At 36.4% G+C, this 21,398-nt stretch overlaps 2 protein-coding genes across 8 annotated transcripts in view; one reads left to right on the forward strand and one right to left on the reverse strand.

The window, feature by feature from the left end:
- FANCM (FA complementation group M) overlaps positions 1 to 17,924 on the forward strand; it is a 64,784-nt gene extending 46,860 nt beyond the window's left edge. For 2 of the 5 annotated variants that reach the window (XM_509928.7, XM_003314302.6), the window contains 7 exons: positions 859 to 987; positions 2,292 to 2,448; positions 4,832 to 4,938; positions 5,853 to 6,413; positions 13,214 to 13,589; positions 15,682 to 15,973; positions 16,906 to 17,924. In XM_509928.7, coding sequence (XP_509928.3) covers positions 859 to 987; positions 2,292 to 2,448; positions 4,832 to 4,938; positions 5,853 to 6,413; positions 13,214 to 13,589; positions 15,682 to 15,973; positions 16,906 to 17,044 — 1,761 coding nt within the window. In that variant the 3' untranslated portion in view covers positions 17,045 to 17,924. The remainder of the gene's footprint in view (positions 1 to 858; positions 988 to 2,291; positions 2,449 to 4,831; positions 4,939 to 5,852; positions 6,414 to 13,213; positions 13,590 to 15,681; positions 15,974 to 16,905) is intronic. The other 3 variants (XM_009427756.5, XM_063792891.1, XM_009427757.5) reach the window with 2 other exon arrangements.
- Positions 17,925 to 20,230: 2,306 nt separating this feature from the next.
- The window catches only part of MIS18BP1 (MIS18 binding protein 1), a 49,848-nt gene continuing 48,680 nt past the window's right edge, over positions 20,231 to 21,398 (reverse strand). For all 3 annotated transcript variants that reach the window (XM_522841.7, XM_063792892.1, XM_009427759.5), the window contains one exon: positions 20,231 to 21,257. In XM_522841.7, the coding sequence (XP_522841.5) occupies positions 21,154 to 21,257 (104 nt within the window). In that variant the 3' untranslated portion in view covers positions 20,231 to 21,153. The remainder of the gene's footprint in view (positions 21,258 to 21,398) is intronic.

Here is a 21,398-nt window from a genome sequence, read left to right on the forward strand (position 1 = left end):
GTTGAATATCTCATGTAATTTATTAATAATACTGTACTGAAAGTGAAGAACAGAATGTTTGTATGGGCACTTGAAATTTGGTTTCTACTGCATGCATATCACTTTTGCACTATGGAGAGGTCGAAAAATCATTAAGTTGAACCATCGTAAGTTGGGGACCATATATAATTAAAAATACAGCCAGTCCGTATTAACATTGTGTACTTATATAAGACTTCATTAGAAAAACAACTTGCTACCTTAACTAGAACATCTGATTGACTTATCAGAAATGATTTAAAATATTGATAATGCTGATGATCAATTTGTTTTAAACTAAATTTATTCCTGTTAATTGAAATGATTTTGATAAACTTTTGATTCTTTTGACTGGTTTTATGTTATCCTATAAGAGATATGGTGATAGGCCTCATAGTCAAAACTTATTATTGTTTTATTTGTTTCTTAGTTTCAAATGATTCCTATATTTGGACTGATTTTGATGGCCAAATTTATAGGCTTGTTCTTTGTGAAGCCCTTGAAGATCTTCTGAAGGAAATACTGTTAAACTAAAAGTATCAGTTTTCTAAGTCACCATAGTGTTTGCAGAAAAAATAAAAATAAAAACTAAAAGTATGTTTTCATCAAACATATTCGATGTAATACTATATTGGATGAATACCTATACTAGTATTACTTATAACCTAATTTAGTATTTTAGCATTTAATATTACCTAAGTTATTTACTTTTACATTCTTAAGTATTTATAACATTAATATTATGTATTTATAACATGGCTCTGAGTTGTAAGAGCAATTTTACTTGTCTAGGAAGGAAATATTTTTTTCTTATGCAAGAATTTTGTTGAATTATTATAGTCAGAATTATCATCTAGTGATGAGAGTGAGAATTTTTCCAAACCATGTTCACAATTAGAAGACTTCAAGGTTTGTAACAGGAATGCCAGAAGAGGCATCAAAGTCCCAAAGAGACAGAGTCACTTAAAGGTAATCTTTTTTTTAGTTTCTTTAAATATGTATGCATTTTATCAGTAAAGATAATTGGTTTTACATCAATGTAGATTTCTCTATACATTCTCTTTATAGAAAAAAATTAAGTATTTTGACACCCATTTAGATTTTTTTTACTGGAATTAAATTCAAAGTAGTTTTTTTTTTTTGTTTCTCTTTGTGTTTTGATGCTTTATCTTGCAGTGTTGTGTTACTTTGAATGAATACCAAAAAACTCAAGTGTATTGAGAATTTATGTTTCAAATTGAAGAAAATACAGAATTAGAAATTTGAGTTTTAAGATATTTGCTTTTATGATCATTATATTGTTTTTCTTCTTTGTATCCAATTTTCAAATACTTGGAAAATGTTCTCATTACCTTTCCTTTCTGATTAAGTTCTTTTGTGGTGCAGTAATTTTCTTGAAAGAGCTGGAAGACTCAGGAAATTTTATGCTTATTAAGAAACATCAAGCAGGCTGGGCACGGTGGCTCACGCCTGTAATCCCAGCACTTTGGGAGGCTGAGCCAGGTGGATCACCTGAGATCAGGAGTTTGAGACCAGCCTGGCCAACATGGTGAAACCCTGTCTCTACTAAAAATACAAAAATTAGCTGGGCGTGATGGCACATGCCTGTAATCCCAGCTACTCGGGAGGCTGAGGCAGGAGAATCTCTTGAACCAGGAAGCGGAGGTTGCAGTGAGCCAAGATTGCGCCACTGCACTCCCGCCTGGGCAACAAAGTGAGACTCTGTCTCAAAAAAAAAAAGATCAAGCAAATATACCAACTTTTACTTTATTTTATGACAGAATTATCAGAATTTTTAAATAGATAGGTAACTTTATCATTTCTTCTTGGGATTTTCTTCTTTTTTTTTTTAGACAGAGTTTCGCTCTTACTGCCACAGACTGGAGTGCAGTGGCACCATCTCAGCTCACTGCAACCTTCACCTCCCAGGTTCAAGTGATTCTCCTGCCTCAGCCTCCCAAGTAGCTGGGATTACAGGCATGTGCCACCACACCCTGCCAATTTTTTTTTTTTTTTGTATTTTGTAAAGATGGGGTTTCACCATGTTAGTCAGGCTGGCCTTGAACTCCTGACCTCAGGTGATCCACCTGCTTCGGCCTCCCATAGTGCTGGGATTACAGACATGCATCACTGCACTGGGCCTAGAAATTTTGTTTTTATTATTTTATTAATCTTAAAAGCATTGATAAGAAATCAGTTTTCCAGAATTATTTCCAATCATGAAAGAAAATTATTTTCTCAATGATATCTTCATGTTTTCTAATTTGTCTTAGCATGTAGCTAGGAAGTTTTTAGATGATGAAGCAGAACTTTCTGAAGAAGATGCAGAATATGTTTCATCAGATGAAAATGATGAGTCAGAAAATGAACAAGATTCCTCATTACTTGACTTTTTAAATGATGAAACTCAACTTTCACAGGCTATAAATGGTAAATGTTATAATGATCCTTAAAATTTTTTTCAATGTTTTTAGGTGCTTATATTTAAATATTTTAATCAGTTTTTAATGAAACTAGACCTTAAAGGTAATTAAATGTGGTATGTGCAAAATATTTATTTGGTCATTTTCATTCAAATTCTTTAATACTTGCTTTGTTTTAGACTGATTGTTCATAGGCTTCTGCTAATTTGAATATTTCTCTTCAGATTGACCTGGGTTGCTCAAGTGTGAAATGTTCATTTCACAAGTGTTTATTGCCCACTACATGCCTAGTACTATGTAAGGCATTTAAGAACCATATATGAATGAACAAAATAGACAAAAAGTTTCTTCTTATGAAGCCTACATTCAAATGGAAAGAGACAGACAATATATATACTAACTAAATTAGTTTATTGTAAGATAAAGAGTTACAGAAAAATAAAAAAGTTGGCCAAGATGAGAAAAATTTGGAGTAACTGGGGTTGAGGGTATAAATAACAGACAAGTTGCCATTTTATTGTATTATTTTTTAATTTTATTTTTTTAGAGACAGAGTCTTACTCTGTTGCCCAGAGTAGGGTGCAGTGGCGCAGTCATAGTTCACTGCAGCCTTGAACTCCTAAGCTCGGGAGATTCTCCTGCTTTAGCCTCCTATAGGACTACAGGCATGTGCCACCATGACCAGTTAATTTTTTGGCCTTTTGTAGAGATGTAATCTCACTATGTTGCCCAGGTTGGTCTCCAACTCCAGGCCTCAAGCAATCCTCTCACCTTGGCCTCTCAAAGTACTGGGTCTATAGCTGTGAGCCACTGCACTCTGCCTAGCTGTTATTTTAAATAAGGCAGTTAGGAAGAGGCCTCATTGAGAAGGTGACATCATCAGAGACTAGAAGAAGAGAGATTTAGTGATGTAGATTGTTAAGACCAACTGCAATACAAAGCTAAATTTATTAAATTTGCCATGTAAGGGCAGTTTACTTTCAGAAAACAGTGTGTTCATCCAATGTTTGAACGGATCTTACATACAATACATTGAGAGGAGATGGTTCAGATTGGCTGTAACAGAAGTGAGAAATATTCTGATTATATCTCTTCAGTATTCTAATCTTTCACAGATCTCATCACTTATTCTGCTTTTGCAGTCTCTGATATTATTTAAAGTGACAAAGTTTCTCAAAGTTCGTGACTTTTAAGAAAAAAGTGTTTAAAGACAATGTTCTCAGTACTGTCCTTAATGCTGATATAATTTGCAGGATAAGGTTTTATGTCCTTGATGTTCATTAACAGAAGTGTTTTGCAGGTTTACAATATAATCCAGTGGAAGAATGTTGATGCAAAGACAACAGCCAGTGCAAAGGCCCCAAGTCAGTAGTGTGCCTGGCCTGTTGAAGGAATAGTGTTGTGACTGGAATGAGGGAAAAAGGAAGGTAGTGGGAAGATCAGAGAAATAGCAGCCAGATCATAATCTGACATAATTTAGTAGAATCTCTCCAGCTTCTGTGTTGAGAATGGCCTATAGGGGAACAGAGGTAGACTGAGACCAGTTAGGAGACTGTTGAGGTCCTCCAATCAAGGAATGCTAGTGGCTTCTACCAAGATAGTAGCACTGAGGAGAGTGAGAAAGATTGGATTCTGGATACATAAAGCTGACAGGATTTTCCAATGGATTAGAAAAAAAGGAGGAGTCAGTAGGCTTGAGCAACAAGAAGGACATATTTGCTGTTATGTTATTGGGAAGGCTGCAGATGAAGCAATTTAGATGGTGATTATAGAGGTTTGAAATTCCATTTTAGACACAGTATGTTTGAACTATTTCAAAGCTTTATTTTTTTTTAAAGTACCTCGAAATTCACATTATCTTTTGTTTTTATGTATCATGTCTCAAGTACCTTTGATTATATTATAACTTTTAAAAATGCTAGGCATAAAAAAAAACCAATGTGTTTCCCAGGTTTTGCTTAACTGAAAATTATGAAACATACTTTTTACTGGCTGTGGGTTTTAATGTTTTTAGTGCATATTTGCTTTTCTGGCTAGATTTCTTATTTTTTTGAAACTTCTATAAATCTGGTACAGTTTTAAGGTCTTTGTATACCTTTGTTTTGAAAGAAAAGTCGCCATTTTAATCCTCATTTTCAGAGAGATAGATAAAGCAGGGAACTTAAGTTGTCCATGATCACTCAACTAGAAGATCTGATTTCAAAGGCTAAACTCCTAACTTTATATTTTTGAATAATTGTTTATAGATATCTTTTAATATTTATTGTCTTTGTGTAAAATATTTGCACAAGGTTTGAATCAAGTAAATTTGAAAGAGATTGAAGTTAAATACTTACTGGTTTTCATTTAAATAATTTTGCTACTTTATCTAAATTCTTATCTTTACACAGATTCTGAAATGAGAGCTATTTACATGAAATCTTTGCGTAGTCCAATGATGAACAATGAGTACAAAATGATTCATAAGACACATAAAAACATAAACATTTTCTCACAGGTATGAACTATAGAAATATAATGGAGAATTTCTGGATGATGATGTTGAAATATGTTCCTGTTAGTGAAGCCTCCATTTTGTTTCTAAAACTGGGCTGTCAGAGCTATTTGAGATCATTTCTGCCCAAAGTCAGGAAGCTCGACTAAATGGATTCTCAAGATCCCTTTTTGGCCGTGTGTGGTGGCTCACGCCTGTAATCCCAGCACTTTGGGAGGCCGATGCTGGTAGATCACTGGAGGTCAGGAGTTCAAGACCAGCCTGGCCAACATGGTGAAACCCCATCTCTGCTAATAATACAAAAATTAGCCAGGCATGGTGGCACATGCCTGTAATCCCAGCTACTTGGGAGGCTGAGGCAGGAGAATTGCTTGAACCCGGGAGGCAGAGGTTGCAATGAGCCAAGATTGCACCATTGCACTCCAGCCTGGGCGACAAGAGCAAAACTCCATCTCAAAAAGTAAAAAAGATCCCTTTTTTGTCCTTGGTTGATCAAAATTCATTTTTTTTCATAAAAATGTTATATGCTGAAAATGATAGGTTAAGTCACTTATGGATAACATTTTCATATTAGTTGTGTTTGTTTATAAATTGCCATGTTCAGCTTGGTAATGTGTACTCTCTGTACTTCCATTGTGCTTATTATATAGCATTTATCATCTATTATTATTGTTTACTTTCTACCTACCTGTTATTAGCCCTTAAATTTCTAGACGGTAAATCATTCTTTTCCTTTATCCTCAAACTCATTTTCCTCCATAAAGAATGTACTTAGTTTATGTTAGTTGAGTAAGTGGCTGAATTAATAAAGTAAATTAAACAAATATTAATGCAGATTTCATGTGCCTAGAAGTATATTTTAAATACCTGTTAATTGTCTGAAATAAATGTAAAACATTCTTGTGTTTTTATTGTAGATTCCTGAACAAGATGAAACCTATTTAGAGGATAGTTTTTGTGTTGATGAAGAGGAGTCTTGCAAAGGCCAATCAAGTGAAGAAGAAGTTTGTGTTGATTTTAACTTAATAACTGATGATTGCTTTGCAAATAGTAAAAAGTATAAAACTCGACGTGCAGTAATGCTAAAACAAATGATGGAACAAAATTGTGCACATTCAAAAAAGAAATTATCCAGAATTATTTTACCAGATGATTCAAGTGAGGAGGAGAACAATGTAAATGATAAAAGAGAATCTACTATTGCAGTTAACCCAAGCACTGTTAAGAAGAACAAACAACAGGACCATTGTTTAAATTCAGTGCCTTCTGGATCTTCTCTGCAGTCCAAGGTGCGTTCTACTCCAAGAGTTAATCCATTAGCAAAGCAGAGCAAACAGACATCACTGAATTTAAAGGATACAATTTCCGAAGTCTCAGACTTCAAACCTCAAAATCATAATGAAGTCCAGTCTACCACACCACCCTTCACTACTGTTGATTCACAGAAAGACTGTAGAAAATTTCCAGTTCCACAGAAGGTATGGATCAAAGAAAGGAAAAATGTCTTTAGATGGTTACCAGAAGTTTTTCTTTTTCTTTCTCGTGTGTGTGTTTTGTATTAAATAACTAGGTCAAAGAAAAATTAACAAAAAAATTTTGCAGAAAATGTCTTCAAACAAGAAAACAATACACAAAATTATATGGGCAATTCACAGGGTGCTCAGGTTTTAATTTTTTAAATATGTTAATGTTTTGTTAACACTATGTAAGGAAACTTGATAATTTTATTAAAAGGATGTGGGAAAATAGGGCTTTCTGCAAGGCAAAATTAACTGAAATTATGTGTTCAGAGTTAGTTCCCTGGCCAGGTGCGGTGGCTCATGCCTGTAATCCCAGCACTCTGGGAGGCCGAGGCAGGTGGATCACTTGAGGTCAGGAGTTCAAGACTAGCCTGGCCAACATGATGAAATCCCGTCTCTACTAAAAACACAAAAATCAGCCAGATGTGGTTGCGTATCCCTGTAGTCCCATCTACTTGGGAGGTAGAGGTAGGAGAATCGCTTAAATCCGGGAGGCAGAGGTTGCAGTCAGCCGAGATCGTGCCATTGCACCCCAGCCTGGGTGACAGAGCAAGACTCCATCTCAAAAAAAAAAAAAAAAAGAACTAGAACTAGTTCCCAGGTTAACTTTTCTCCTTCTCAGAAGGCTTTGGGTATGTAAGTCTCTTTTTATTGGGTAAAGGAATTTGGGAGTACCAACTGGTTTCCTTCTTAAAGTTTTCTTCCATTTCCTTCCAGAATGGCTGCTAAGTAGTCCAGTTTTACTTTCTCCTATTGTGCTATTTCTAGAAGAATCACTGTAAAACTGTTTCCCGTTTTTAAGGGTTTATAGTTACAGTAATTTTGCTAAATAGGGGTTAAAGAAATAATAATAGGAACTATATATATTGATTCATTATTTGGTTAACTAGGAGTGAGACTGAAAATAGACTTACTAAAAAATACTTTTTAGAATTGACAATTGTATGTATTTATCAAGTATAACATGATGTTTTGAAATATGTATACATTGTGGAATGGCTAGATCAAGCGAATTAACATATGTATTACCTCAAATACTTATTTTTTGGTTGAGAATGAGAACACTTAAAATTTACTCTTTCAGTGATTTTCAAGATAAAATACCTTGTAATTAGCTATAGTCTTCTTATCTGAAATTTTGTATTATTTGACCAACACCCTCCGCCCCAACCTTAACCCCCTTACTAACCACTATTCTGCTCTCTGCTTCTACTTCTCTTTATCCCCAAGATGTTTCATCACACTCTGCCTTAGCCACATGCTTGACGGTGTCCACACAATGGTCCTCATATTTGTGTTTCCTGTTGCAAATTGTCCCCATTTTTTTTTTTTTTTTTTTTTTTGGTCATAGTTATTTCTTGAAGGCATTGTTAGGAAAAGATTGACTACATTAAGTCTTTATAATAGACTGGAGAACAAGAAAGTACTTAATTTCTTTGAGTTTCAATATCCTCATCTATAGTGTAGAGATTAAAATCCCAAGATGAGTTCTTATTGTGTTGCTTAGGCTGGATTACAGTGGCTATCCACAGGTGCGATCATAGCTCACTGCTGACTTGAATTCCTGGGCTCATGTGATCCTCCTACCTCAGCCTTCTTAGTAGCTGGGACTATAGACATGCAACACCATGCCTGGCAAGATTATTATTTTTGTATAATTCCTTATAAATGGGGTCTGTTATTTGAGAATTATTGTGTTCCTTTGGAAGTATGGTGTCCTTGCTTTTTCATATATGACGTGTCCTTATGTTGATTTCTACACATCCAGTGGGACATTCATCTCGTCAAGTTTTATGGAGTAATTTCCCAGGGAAAGACTTATTTGTATGAATGGGTCTTAGGGTGTCAATTAGGTGGGGTGTGTTGACCTTGGTTCTAGGTGGATACAGTAGTGTAGTTTCTTCAGCTGTAATTCACACTAGTGACATTTGCGAGTGTCTCAGTATCCTAGGCTTTTCTCGACAAGGCAGAGTCCCTCCTGACCCTGGGCTAAGCCTATCTGAGCAGTGGAGATGAGGCTACAGAGCCTGGGTGCCTCCACACTGCCCTTCTGGGCTTCTAATCACCATAGTTGCCTATTCACCCCCACACCACACTCCAGTGCTCTTTACTTTGAAAAGAGAAATAAGCACTGGTAAGCACTAACACTTTAAGCAATATTTCTACTTTGATATGTCCTAACTAAAAAATACATATAGGATAGTGATACTTTGAAGAGGACTATGAAAAGGGATCAGTAGGTCTTAGTGGAAAAAGTTTTAAGTTTTCTACTATTATTGAATAAAATTACATATAGTGTGATTCTTATTACTTAAAATTAGGAGGAGAAAGAATTTTTTGAGGTAAATTTGAAAAGACATAAAATAGACTACCCTGACAAAAATCTTCACAGATTAAAAATACTAATATTTGCATTGTCATGTATATTACAAACAGTATTCCTTGTCTTTTGTTTGCTTTTTTGTTTTGTGTTTAGTGTTTCTTGCTATATGAAATATAACTTCTTTATGCAGCCTAGACTTTTTTTCTTTGTATTTCCTGACCTTGTTGTCATGTTTAGAAAGCCATACTCTAAGAAAACTAAGTACTTCCACTATTTTCTTCTAGTTCTTTAGTGGCCATTTCCTCCTTCATTACATTTATTATTCATTTTTAAAAATTAAATATTAAATATATTTTAGTGATAATTTCTGAATAATTGGGATGTTGATCTTAGTCTAGGATGTTAAAAGATAGAAAGTCCATCTTAAGTTATGATGTAGAAAGGTGGAGGGAGTATTGCTCCCATCCTTACTATAACAAAGAGCCAGTCATCTGCAAAATCATGTTTTCTTAAAACCATTACAGAGCTAAGGTTGTAGGGCAAACAATTAGGCTGATATTTAAGGAAAAACAGGCCCCTCCAATGAAAAGCTTGCTGATTCTTGGCAATCACTGGACACTGTGAAATCTGGTAAAAATAATTCAGCTGACCAGGGGCAGTGGCTTACGCCTATAATCCCAGCACTTTGGGAGGCCGAGGCAGGCGGATCACTTGAGGTCAGGAGTTTGATACCAGCCTGGCCAACACAGTGAAACTCCGTCACTACTAAAAATACAAAAAATTAGCCAGACGTGGTGGCACATGCCTGTAGCCCCAGCTATTCAGGAGGCTGCGCCAGGAGAATTGCTTGAAGCTGGGAGAGAGAGGTTGCAGTGAGCCAAGATTGCACCACTGCACTCCAGCCTGTGCAACATAGCGAGACTCCGTCTCAAAAAAAAAAGAAAAACAAAACAAAAGCAACAAAAAAATTAGCCTGGCATGCTGGTGCATACCTGTAGTCCCAGCTACTCAGCATGCTAAGGTGGAAGGATCACCTGACCCTGGGAGGTTGAGGTTGCAGTGAGCTATGATCATGCCACTGCACTCCAGCCTGGGCAACAAAATGAGACTCTGTCTAAAAAAAAAAATTTCAGCTAAAACGTTAGTGAATTGCAAAAGGCAGTGGACTAGCATGAAAGTTTAGAACCCCTGGGAGTTGTAGACACAGTGGGGAATTTATAGCCACTCATGGGCTTTTCTTCACACACTCATCAGGCGTTCACAAAGAAGACTGAGAATGAGAAAAATGCTTTTTCCTAGTACAGTCCTTGGGGAAGAGACAAGCAATTACTGTGGAAAAGGAACCATGCCTCACCTTGTTCCTTCCCTGTTTCCCCTATGGAACAAAAAGCTTTAAGCTACTGGGGGAAGAGCAGCAAACTCCATTGCCCTCAGAGCTTAGGTGAAGACCACAGATCAGGAAGGAAACAAGAAAATACCCTCTATAACTGGGAGAAGGGCAGGAAAACATCTTAAGCCTAGACAATTAGAGGTCTGTAATAACTGGGAGGGAGAGTAAGATCACTGAGAAATTCCTACCTTCGAGACCTGGGGACACAAGTCCTGACCAAGACTATGGCTGAACCAGGACAACAGAAAACACTAATTCCACACTCCTAGTGCTCCCTCCCACCAGGCTAGCAAACACCAAGTAACTAGAGCAATCTGCTGACACAAGTGTGGGAAGAGAACATCTTGCCAAATCCAGTCATGAAGATTTTTCTTTATGTTTCCTTGTAAGAGTTTTATAGTTTTAATTTTTCAGGGTATACCTTTGATTCATTTTGAGCTAACTTTCGTTAATGATATAAAAGTCCAGCTTTTGTTGTTGGTGGTGCATGGCTATCTTGCTTAAAATCAGTTGACCATATAATGAGGGTTTATTTCTAGGCTCTCAGTTCTTTGGCATATGTCTTTTTCTATGCCAGTACCACACTGTCTTGATTCCTGTAGCTTTATAGAAATTTTGAAGTTGGTAAGTCTGAGTTTTCTAACTTTGTTTTTTTTTTTAACATTGTTTTAGATATTCAGAGTCCCTTGAAATATATGAAATTTAGTATGAGTTTTCCCATTTCTGCAATATATGCTTTTGGAATTTTGAAACAGATTGTGTTGAATCCATAGATTATTTTGGGTAGTATTGTCATCTTAATAATGTTAAATTTCTCAATGCATGAAAATGGGATGTCTTTTTATTTATTTTGTTCATGGTCCAAAAGTAAAATCTGCAAAAGAATTTATATTCAACAAATTCCAGGCCAGGCATGGTAGCTCATGCCTGTAATCCCAGCACTTTGGGAGGCCGAGGTGGGTGGATCACCTGAGGCTAGGAGCTCAAGACCAGCCTGGCCAACATGGTGAAACCCCATCTCTACTAAAAATATAAAAATTAGCCAGGTGTCGTGGCAGGTGCCTGTAGTCCCAGCTACTCAGGAGGCTGAGGCAGGAGAATGGCTTGAACCCGGTAGGCAGAGGTTGCAGTGAGCTGAGACTGCACCATTGCACTCCAGCCTGGGTGACAAGAGTGAAACTCCGTCTCAAAAAAAAAAAAAAAAAAACCAAACAAATTCCAGTTTTATTTTTGTGTCCTTCACTGCTTCCTTCCTTGTACACAGGTAATAATTAAAAATATCTACATACTTCGGTTTGTTTATACATGGTTTGAAATATATAATTAGATACTTTTATATTTTTAATCTTCCTTAGATAAGTAGTAAAATACAATACATACTTTATCCCATCTTGATTTTTTTACTTAAAACTGTATCCTCAGGTTCACTTAATAGTAATATACAGATATATATTCCTCATTACTTTGTGCAGCTGCATACACCATTGTATGATTATGTAATAATTCAACATTTCCATATTGATGCATATGTAGGTTGTTTCTAATCTTTCATTCTTATAATAAATAGCCATGTTTGTATCCTCTTAAATGTTGCCGGTGTAACTTTGGGATTAATTTCTTGGAGTTGCTGTAAAAAGTAAATGCATATGTAATGTTGCCAGATATTGCTAACTTCTCTATAGGTTGTGCCTTTTTTTTTTTTTTTTGAGGCAGAGTCTCGCTCTGTAGCCCAGGCTGGAGTGCAGTGGCGTGATCTCGGCTCACTGCAACTCCGCCTCCCACACCCAGATAATTTTTGTATTTTTAGTAGAGACAGGGTTTCACCACGTTGGCCAGGCTGGTCTCGAACTCCTGACCTCAAGTGATCCACTCGCCTCAGCCACCCAAAGTGCTGGGATTACAGGTGTGAGCCACCGCTGTATCATATTTTTATTACTACCAGCACTGTAAAAGAATTTCTGATTTCTCCAGAACCTCATTAACAGAGAATATTGTAAACCTAGTGAGAGATGGCTTGTCATAGTTTCAAATTTGTGTTTTTCTTTCCATAGCAAAGTTGAAAGCATCGTTTTTCTTTCAGTTTCATACATTGATATAGCTCGTAAGAGCCATTTGCATTTCTTTTTGGAGAGCACATTTTATTACTTGCTTAAGGTTTTTGTGGATCACACAGGTATTGTGTATTCTGGCTACAAGCCTACATGAGGGCTGGGGGGCCAGTATGTAGACACCAATTCGAGATTTTACCTCTCTACCAGATATTAAGATTGAGAACTACTTTTTCCTTTCTGTTTTTATGGAGTAGATTTATTTTTTATTTGCGCTTATAATAAACGTTTAACTGTTTTTGGGGACAGAGGTTCGGACATCTAGCACTAATGTTTCCCATGCCCTGTGCCTCTGCGAAAAGAGGAGCTCATGGTTCACAGGATTTGGCACATTACTTTGGAAAGGAAAGCTGGGTATGTTCTGACTTAAGTAACTTCCAAAATTCTCACTTCCATGTTGTTTTTGACCTTGGTGCATTCCTTACTTTCTGGTCAGACCAGTTATGTATTTCTAAATATTTTTTACAAACGTTAGTTTTTTAAAACCGAACAGGTTTAGTTGTTTTCAACTGGAGATACTTTCTGGTTATCTAATCTTCCTATTATTTTTCAAAAATATCTTGTCTGGTTTCCTTATTCTTCACGATGAACTCTAATCTGCTCAAAGGTTATTTCACCTTCCATTCGTTTGTTTTTTTTCTCTAGGCTAAAAATTATAATTTTCTTTTTTAACACATTTCCTTTCCTGTTCATTTTTAGACTTTCTGCTATTTCTTTACATCCTTTTGTTCTTAGCTTTTGTTGTTAATTATAGCTTTACAATTTTTTGAGGTGTGAGAGTAGTGACTTATGTGCTCCTTCATTTATTGTCACTTTGGTCAAATTGAAGGACGAAAACTGGACATTCTCAGTAAGGATAATCAACTTCAGGTGTGAGACGTTTATGGCACTTTTATGCATTTAACCTGAATGTGACCAGTGTTTTCCACTTTTTCAGGATGGTAGTGCTTTGGAGGATTCTAGCACTTCAGGGGCATCCTGTTCCAAGTCAAGACCACATTTAGCTGGGACACATACTTCTCTTAGACTTCCGCAGGAAGGAAAAGGAACCTGTATTCTTGTAGGTGGTCATGAAATCACTTCTGGATTAGAAGTAATTTCTTCCCTAAGAGCAATTCATGGGTTGCAAGTAGAAGTTTGTCCTCTTAATGGCTGTGATTACATCGTGAGTAACCGCATGGTGGTGGAAAGGAGGTCTCAATCTGAGATGTTAAATAGTGTCAATAAGAACAAGTTCATTGAGCAGATCCAGCACCTGCAGAGTATGTTTGAAAGAATATGTGTGATTGTGGAAAAGGACAGAGAAAAAACAGGTTTGTATTTTTAAATATCTTTGTTTATAAGACTGTAAAGGAACTTTACGGTTAACTTAGTTTATTCTTCTATTAGGATGTGGGAAACTCTTAAAATATAAACACCTGACTGGTGAATGTCATTTCATATTTTCATACAGCCATAATGGCTTTCATTAGTCATTGTATTTAAATGCAGCTTATGAGAAATGAAGGGTTGGAAACTGAAGGCAAGTCTGCCAAACATAAGACTTTTTCAGGAACCCAGGAAGGATGAGGGCCTTAACTAAGGCAGCAATGGGGAGGAGAAGTAGTATTCGGGAGATGTTTAAGGAGTCAGGATTAGCAAGAGTTGGTGGGAGGAGTTGAGAATTACTGAGTTGACCAACTTCTTGGTTATTGGGCAGTTAAGTAGTGGTACTGTTTATTGCGATTATGAATATAAGGGAAGCAACAGATATAAGGGACAAGGGAAGTTCAGTTTTGACCACGTTAAGATCGAGTTCTCAATGGGTCACTGAAGTGGGTACCTAGGATGCATTTGGAAGTGCAGGATTGGAGCTTCAGGTAGAAGATTTCTGCAGTAATTATTTAGTTGTATGGCGAGCCCTCAAGAACAGTAAAAAGATCATGAGATATGGAATCAGAAGACACACCAATTACTGGCTTCTCTGTGTGACATTGCATTGACAAATCACTCCCTCTGAGGAACTGATAATACACTTGTTCTACTCATCTTGTGATATTATGAGAACTAAGTAAAATCATGTAGGTGAAAGCCACTGCGGAAGAATTGCAGAATTATACTTTTGGTAATAGGGTAGTTTATGTAAAACATTGGTGTGGGAGTTGGGCAGCCTTTTCATCCCCATTTTGTCATTGGTGAACCATGTTGCCTTAGATAAGTCATTTTATCTTTTGGTTACCCAATTTTTTTTTTGTTTTTTTTTTTTTGAGACAGAGTCTTGCTCTGTTGCCCAGGCTGGAGTGCAGTGGCATGATCTCAGCTCACTGCAACCTCCACCTCCCGGGTTCAAGCAATTCTTCTGCCTCAGCTTCCTGAGTAGCTGGGATTACAGGCATGTGCCACCACGCCCAGCTAATTTTTGTATTTTTAGTAGAGATGGTGTTTCACCATGTTGGTCAGGCTGGTCTTGAACTCTTGACCTCAGGTGATCTGCCTGCCTCAGCCTTCCAAAGTGCTGGGATTACAGGCATGAGCCACCATGCCCAGCCTTCTTTTTTTTTTTTGAGATGGAGTCTTGCTCTGTCACCCAGGCTGGAGTGCAGTGGTGCAATCTCGGCTCACTGCAACCTCCGCCTCCTGTGTTCAAGTGATTCTCCTGCCTTAGCCTTCTGAGTAGCTGGGACTACAGGTGTGTGCCACCATGCTCAGCTAATTTTTTTTTATATTTTTTGTAGAGACGAGGTTTCACCATGTTGGCCAGGATGGTCTCGATTTCTTGACCTCGTTATCTTCCTGCCTCAGCCTCCCAAAAGTGCTGGGATTACATGTTTGAGCCACCAGCCTTCTTTTTAATTTGAAAAGTCAGGGATAAAGGAAATAGATTTGGAATAGACAGGAAGGTAACATGGCAAAGGTTATAGAAAAGGATCGGGGGCCATAATAGGGAATACCAATAAAAGGATTTAAGTAGAATATGGAATAGAAAATGAACAAGAAAGGGTAGGGAAGTAATTGGCAAGATGATGTTAAAATGGGTGTACAGGGTATTTGTTGAGTTATTCTTTGGAATAAATACCTAAGATAATTTTATATTAAACCAGTACTTAATGCACCCTTCATCAGAGCTAGCATGAAAAACTAGAGATGAGTAATACAGTCTTGGCCTTCAGGAGTGAATTATCTAGGAATATAAGCTCTTCCTTATTCACCTTTCTATGTTGATTCCAGCTCAAGGCGCTCATAGTTACCCCTATTTTCTTTCTCAGATATTTGAGAAACATTAGTTGTAGGGTTTCTCATTAGCAGAATGTGGCACCAGTTTGCTCAATGGTGTAGATTTTGGGATTTTAATAAAATAAAGTATATTAATGATTCTACTTAATATTAGTTACTGAAGTTTGCCTTTCCCTAAATATGAATATTTAGGAGACACATCAAGGATGTTTAGGAGAACAAAGAGCTATGACAGCCTGCTGACTACCTTAATTGGCGCTGGTATCCGAATTCTTTTCAGTTCCTGCCAAGAAGAAACTGCAGATTTGCTAAAGGAACTGTCTTTAGTGGAACAAAGAAAGAATGTTGGTATTCATGTTCCAACAGTGGTGAATAGTAATAAAAGTGAGGCACTCCAGTTTTATTTAAGTATTCCCAATATAAGTTATATAACTGCATTAAATATGTGTCACCAGTTTTCATCTGTGAAAAGGATGGCTAACAGGTATGTCTGTTGTAATATTTTTAAATGATTACTTTTAAAAGATTCTTAAAAGCATTCCATAGAAGTTTAATGTTAAAAAAATTTAAGCGGCATCATGCCTGTTAGATTATTTTATTCAGTAAACATTTTTTGCCTGCCAACATATATTAGTTACTGTATGAAGCTAAGGGACATTATTCGAAAAAAAGAAAAAAGAAAAAATAGGTGTAGGGATTTCCTTTGAGAAGCTTAGAGCTCTGTGGAGAGACAATAAGTAGCAGTTTCATTTGACCTTGCAATCTAACATTTCTGGGCTGTTCAGTTCTATAACAAGAAAAATGAGTATTTTACTAGTTGTGATCATTATATTGCTTGAAGAGGGAGATTTTAGAATGTAGTTCATTTTAATTAAAGGCCTACATCAGATACTGTCTTAGCTCATGCTGCAATGATAAAATACACAAACAACACAAATTTATTTCTGCCAGTTCTGGATACTGGAAGTCTGAGATCATGGCTGGGTTCTGGAGAGCTTTCTACTGAGTCACAGACTACTGCCTTCTCATTGTATCCTCACATGGCAGAAATAGAGCTAGCTAGCTCTTTGGCCTCTTCTTAAACGTGCACAAGGATATCCACCTTTATCAACTAATTCTCAAAGTTGCCACTTCCAAATACCATCACATTGGAATTACGGCTTCAACATATGAATTTTGGGCAACACAAAAACATTCAGTTCATTGAAGATGTTGAAATTGTTATTCTAGATAATTTTAAGGAAAGGAAACAAGTAGCTCTTTTATCCAAACTAATGTTCAAGACATATCAGCTGGACGGATAATGCTTGAGATGATTTCCTTAAAGGCTACTGTGTTTGGTGTTCTTTAGGTAATACTAAATTTTATAAAAGCCAAAAGTCCTAGTGTAATGATTTTGTCTCATTTATTTTTCAGCTCACTTCAAGAAATCTCCATGTATGCACAAGTAACTCATCAGAAGGCTGAGGAGATCTATAGATATATTCACTATGTATTTGACATACAAATGTTACCAAATGATCTTAACCAAGATAGACTGAAATCTGATATATAATCAAGCTGCTCAAGATGGGGTTTTCAAAGACCTCTCACAATATTAAATGCACTTCAATAATCATTGCTGTTTTATGATTATGTTTATTTGTAAATAAGAGAATATTTTATTTAAATATTTTATATTGTATACATTTATTTATAGATTATAGAAATTATTAAAAGAAAAATCTGTTCAGTGATCATTTTGACTAGATTATAAAACTAATTTTTTTATTAAATAAAACAAGGTTTATTAAAAGTGTTACTAAGGATAGTTTAAGAAAGTAAAAGCTAAGCTAGAGATATACTTTGGAATGTTTCCCATCATTAAAGTTGTACTGTTGTGATAAATAGTAAAGTTGACATGTCTATGACTACAGCCAACTTGTCGATTTTCCCTATGTGTAGATAGTATACTTTTAAGTGTACTGATTCTAAATACATGTACTTGGTAAGGTGTGGGTGATGGGTGGGTTGTGAGATAAATGACCCAGTAACTAGGAAAGTAGAAAACTTAACTGAATGTTTATCTGACCAAAGGTGTGTCCCAGTTAAGTACTGTCAAATCTATTAATATGAACTCTGATATGATTTGGCTGTGTCCCCAACCAAAATCTCATCTTGACTTGTAATCTGAATTATAATCCCAATATATTGGGGAGGGACCTCCTGGAACGTGATTAGCTCATGGGGGCGGTTCCCCCATGCTGTTCTAGTGATAGTTCTCAGAGGATCTGATGGTTTTATAAGCTTTTCCTCTGTTCACTCTGCAGTTCTCTCGCCTACTGCCATGTGGAAAAGGAAACGTTTGCTTCCCCTCCACCATGATTGTAAGTTCCCGAGGCCTCCCCAGCCATGCAGGACTGTGAGTCAATTAAACATCTTTTCCTTATAAATTACCCAGTCTTGGGTTATTTCTTCATAGCAGCGTGAGAATGGACTAATACAAACTCCCAGCTACATTACTCTTTTTTGTTGCTGAAATATATTCAAAATGGTATATTGGTTTGGACTTAGAAAGTTTCTTTTTAATATAAATTACTGAATGCAGGCCCATTATGTTGACCCTATTATATTTACCGTTTTGATCCATTCTGTTGTCTGTGATGGCATTAAGAAGGCTCTGCTTGGGGCCGGGCGCGGTGGCTCACGCCTGTAATCCCAGCACTTGGGGAGGCCGAGGGGGGCGGATCACGAAGTCAGATCAAGAGCATCCTGGCTAACACGGTGAAACCCCATCCCGTCTCTACTAAAAATATAAAAAAATTAGCCGGGCATGGTGGCAGACACCTGTAGTCCCAGCTACTCGGGAGGCTGAGGCAGGAGCATGGCGTGAACCCGGGAGGCGGAGCTTCCAGTGAGCTGAGATCGTGCCACTGCACTCCAGCCTGGGCTATAGAGCCGGACTCTATCTCAAAAACAAAAACAAAAACAAACACGAACAAAAAAAGAAGGCTTTGCTTGTATCTGTAATATATATGACATCTTTCTTCTAGTCACTAAAGCAGCCTTTAATTATATGAGTCCTTTATTCTCGGCCTCATTTTTACCCCTATTACATTGTTGGGTAGTTGAACCAGCCTCACTGCAGAGCTCTCCTCACCTTAAATCTGGCGGGGACTTCAGAGCTCATGTAATTCAAATCACTTCTCTTTCCTTTCTTACCAAATGATAAAAGTGATGCCCAGAAACAAGTGACTTATTCAAGTTTAGACTGGCAAATCTAGAAGCAGAACTCACAAACTAGGTATCATTCTCTTTCACTCTATGGTGTTGATAAAAGGGGACAAAAAAGTTACTCTAATTGTTTAGCTCCTTTGAGATAGTATCAACTCTCAATTTGTATGAAAGCAGCTGACTTATGTATGCTGCTCAATAATTCTGTCAAAACCACAGAGAGGAAACACTAAGTTATTGCCTAGTGTGCAGTTATCAGTTTGTTATAACTGGACTTTTTGAGTATTTCTCCTTTAATAGTGAGCACAATGCTAAGCTGTGACAGGAGGAGGAAAGGAGCCTCTTTGTGGTTCCACTGTGCTACATCTTCATGTATCTTGCTCCTGCTACATTGTCAGCAGGGCCTGTGGGTAGGGACATCTGGTGGTGCTTTGCCCCAGCTGCATGCCAGAATGATGCAGTCCCTCAACAACCTCACACAGAGATACCACCACCTGCTCAGACTCAGCTGTGTGTGCACCCATCAGACAAAAAAAAGTACATAAATTAACATGGTGTTACAGACATAACCTAGAGGATTTCATTTATTTATGCTTGCTGTATGGAGAGCTCTATCCATATTTAGGCTTGCAATAGCCTCCTCCTATATCCTCATTGGTAGCCATTAACCATTCATTATCCATCTTATTATTTAAGTCCTTAAGGTCTTTTTTCTTTTCCACTTTTAAGTTTCCTTTGGGGGTTACTTACCTTAAACCTTATCATTAGTTCATCTTATGACCTGATTGATAGAAATAGGACAAGCCAGGTACCTGGCTGGTGAGATACCTTAGAATAGGGAAGGCGCTGAAGTTCTGATAGGGATATATGGGCAGTAGGGGTCAGACTCTTGGTTTGAGTCAAGTTTATGCCATTTCAATTGCCTTTTTACTTTTTAAGGGATTTAACCACTTTCTTAACTCCTAAAACACTATCCATTAACTTCAAGCAGTATAGCATTAGATCAAAATATTGGCAACTCAAGTTCTACAATGGCATTTTTTTTGGCCACTCCAAAATAACCCTTTCTTTTGATCCATTCTATATCCACCAAGGGTCTTTATGGCAGAAATAATCATGGTAGTTTAAAGAAAGAACTATCTTAGTCCAATTGCACTGTTCTTTTTACAGTGTTTCTGTAAGTCCTATAATTATATAACTGCTGATTATTACTATTTTATTTTATTTATTTATTTATTTTAAAAGGAGTCTCTGTTACCCAGGCTAGGGTGCAGTGGCCAGTTGCAGGCATGATCATAGCACAGTTCAGCCTTAAACTCCTGGGCTCAAGCTATCCTCCTTCCTCAGCCTCCCAGGTAGTTGAGACTACAGATACATGACACCATGCCTGCTCTGACTAAAACACTTAAGAAACAAGAAAATGTTATTAATCATTTTTTTTTTTGAGGAAACTTAAACAGGACCAGTCGTGATTTGTTTTTATTTCTATCATCCAGTAATTAGTAACAAACAAAAAACAAGAAACAAATACTATAAAAGCAAACTAACTTTATTTTAATAATCTAAATAGAGAACAAAGGTAGGTGAATGTGTAGCCAGAGGGAAAATATCCTATGTCAAGTTTCAAAACATAACAAGCAAAAATAAGTTTATTTCTAAAAGAAATTTCAGTGATAGAAAAAGGATGTTTATTATGACATAATATATTGATTCCTAATGGTGGATCTATTAACTGTTTGTCTAATCTAGTCAAAATATTTAAGCTGTTTCTGCATATGTAAATAAGGCTTAAAAATTAGAGAACAAAATCTGTTCTCTAATTTTACCTAGTAAAATAATGGTAAAGCAATAAACTAAATTTACATAGGTTTCATAGATATGCCTATCACAAGTTTAAAATAAAAACAATCAGGAGAGAAGCATGTCAACAATGTGTAATTTAATTTCAACGATGTGTAATTTAAACATTAGGTTTGGATAACAACTGGTAACAAATCCTACTCTGGCTTGGATAATAACTGGTAACAAATGCTAACTTAAAAGTTTTCATGAATTCAATAGCTACCAATACAACCTCTGTCATCCTTCTCACCTTCTCTTACTTAAATGGTAGCAAAATTTTCTTGAAATAAAAAAAAAAATCTGTTTGGGAAATGATTTTCTTAAAGTAAACAGACTTGGATGCTTATTAAAAAATTATCTATATATATTTTAATATGCAAAAACAAATTTACAGATATCTACACGAGCAAAAACAATTTTCTTTACATTTTTAGTAAGCTGCAGCAATGAGGATATTTTACTTTGAACACAAACATATGAAACCTTCAAAAAAGTCCACATTTTCATAGGAAGCTACTTTACAAAGAAAATACATGTACTCCAGTTGAAAATACAAACACACTGTCTGCTTTATGGTAAAAATCCCAGGAATCATATTTTCTCATTTTACTATGCAGAATCAGAGTTCGAAAAATAATAATCTTTCTCTTCTTCATCTAAAGATTCCACAGCATTAGTGAAAAGTTTTCCAATACCAGAGTTTTCTCCTAAGTCTGTAAAGAGAAGTTTAATAAAAAGATAATAAATTTCTAAAAGTGCTTTCAATAAAACTGAAAACATCTATAAGGAATAAAATGCTAAGTCTGTCCACTTGAGAGCAATTAATTTTAATACCATTTAAATAAAGAACCTAC

This window comes from Pan troglodytes, chromosome 15 (genome assembly GCF_028858775.2).
Source record: "Pan troglodytes isolate AG18354 chromosome 15, NHGRI_mPanTro3-v2.0_pri, whole genome shotgun sequence".
NCBI classification, from domain to species: Eukaryota; Metazoa; Chordata; class Mammalia; order Primates; family Hominidae; genus Pan; species Pan troglodytes.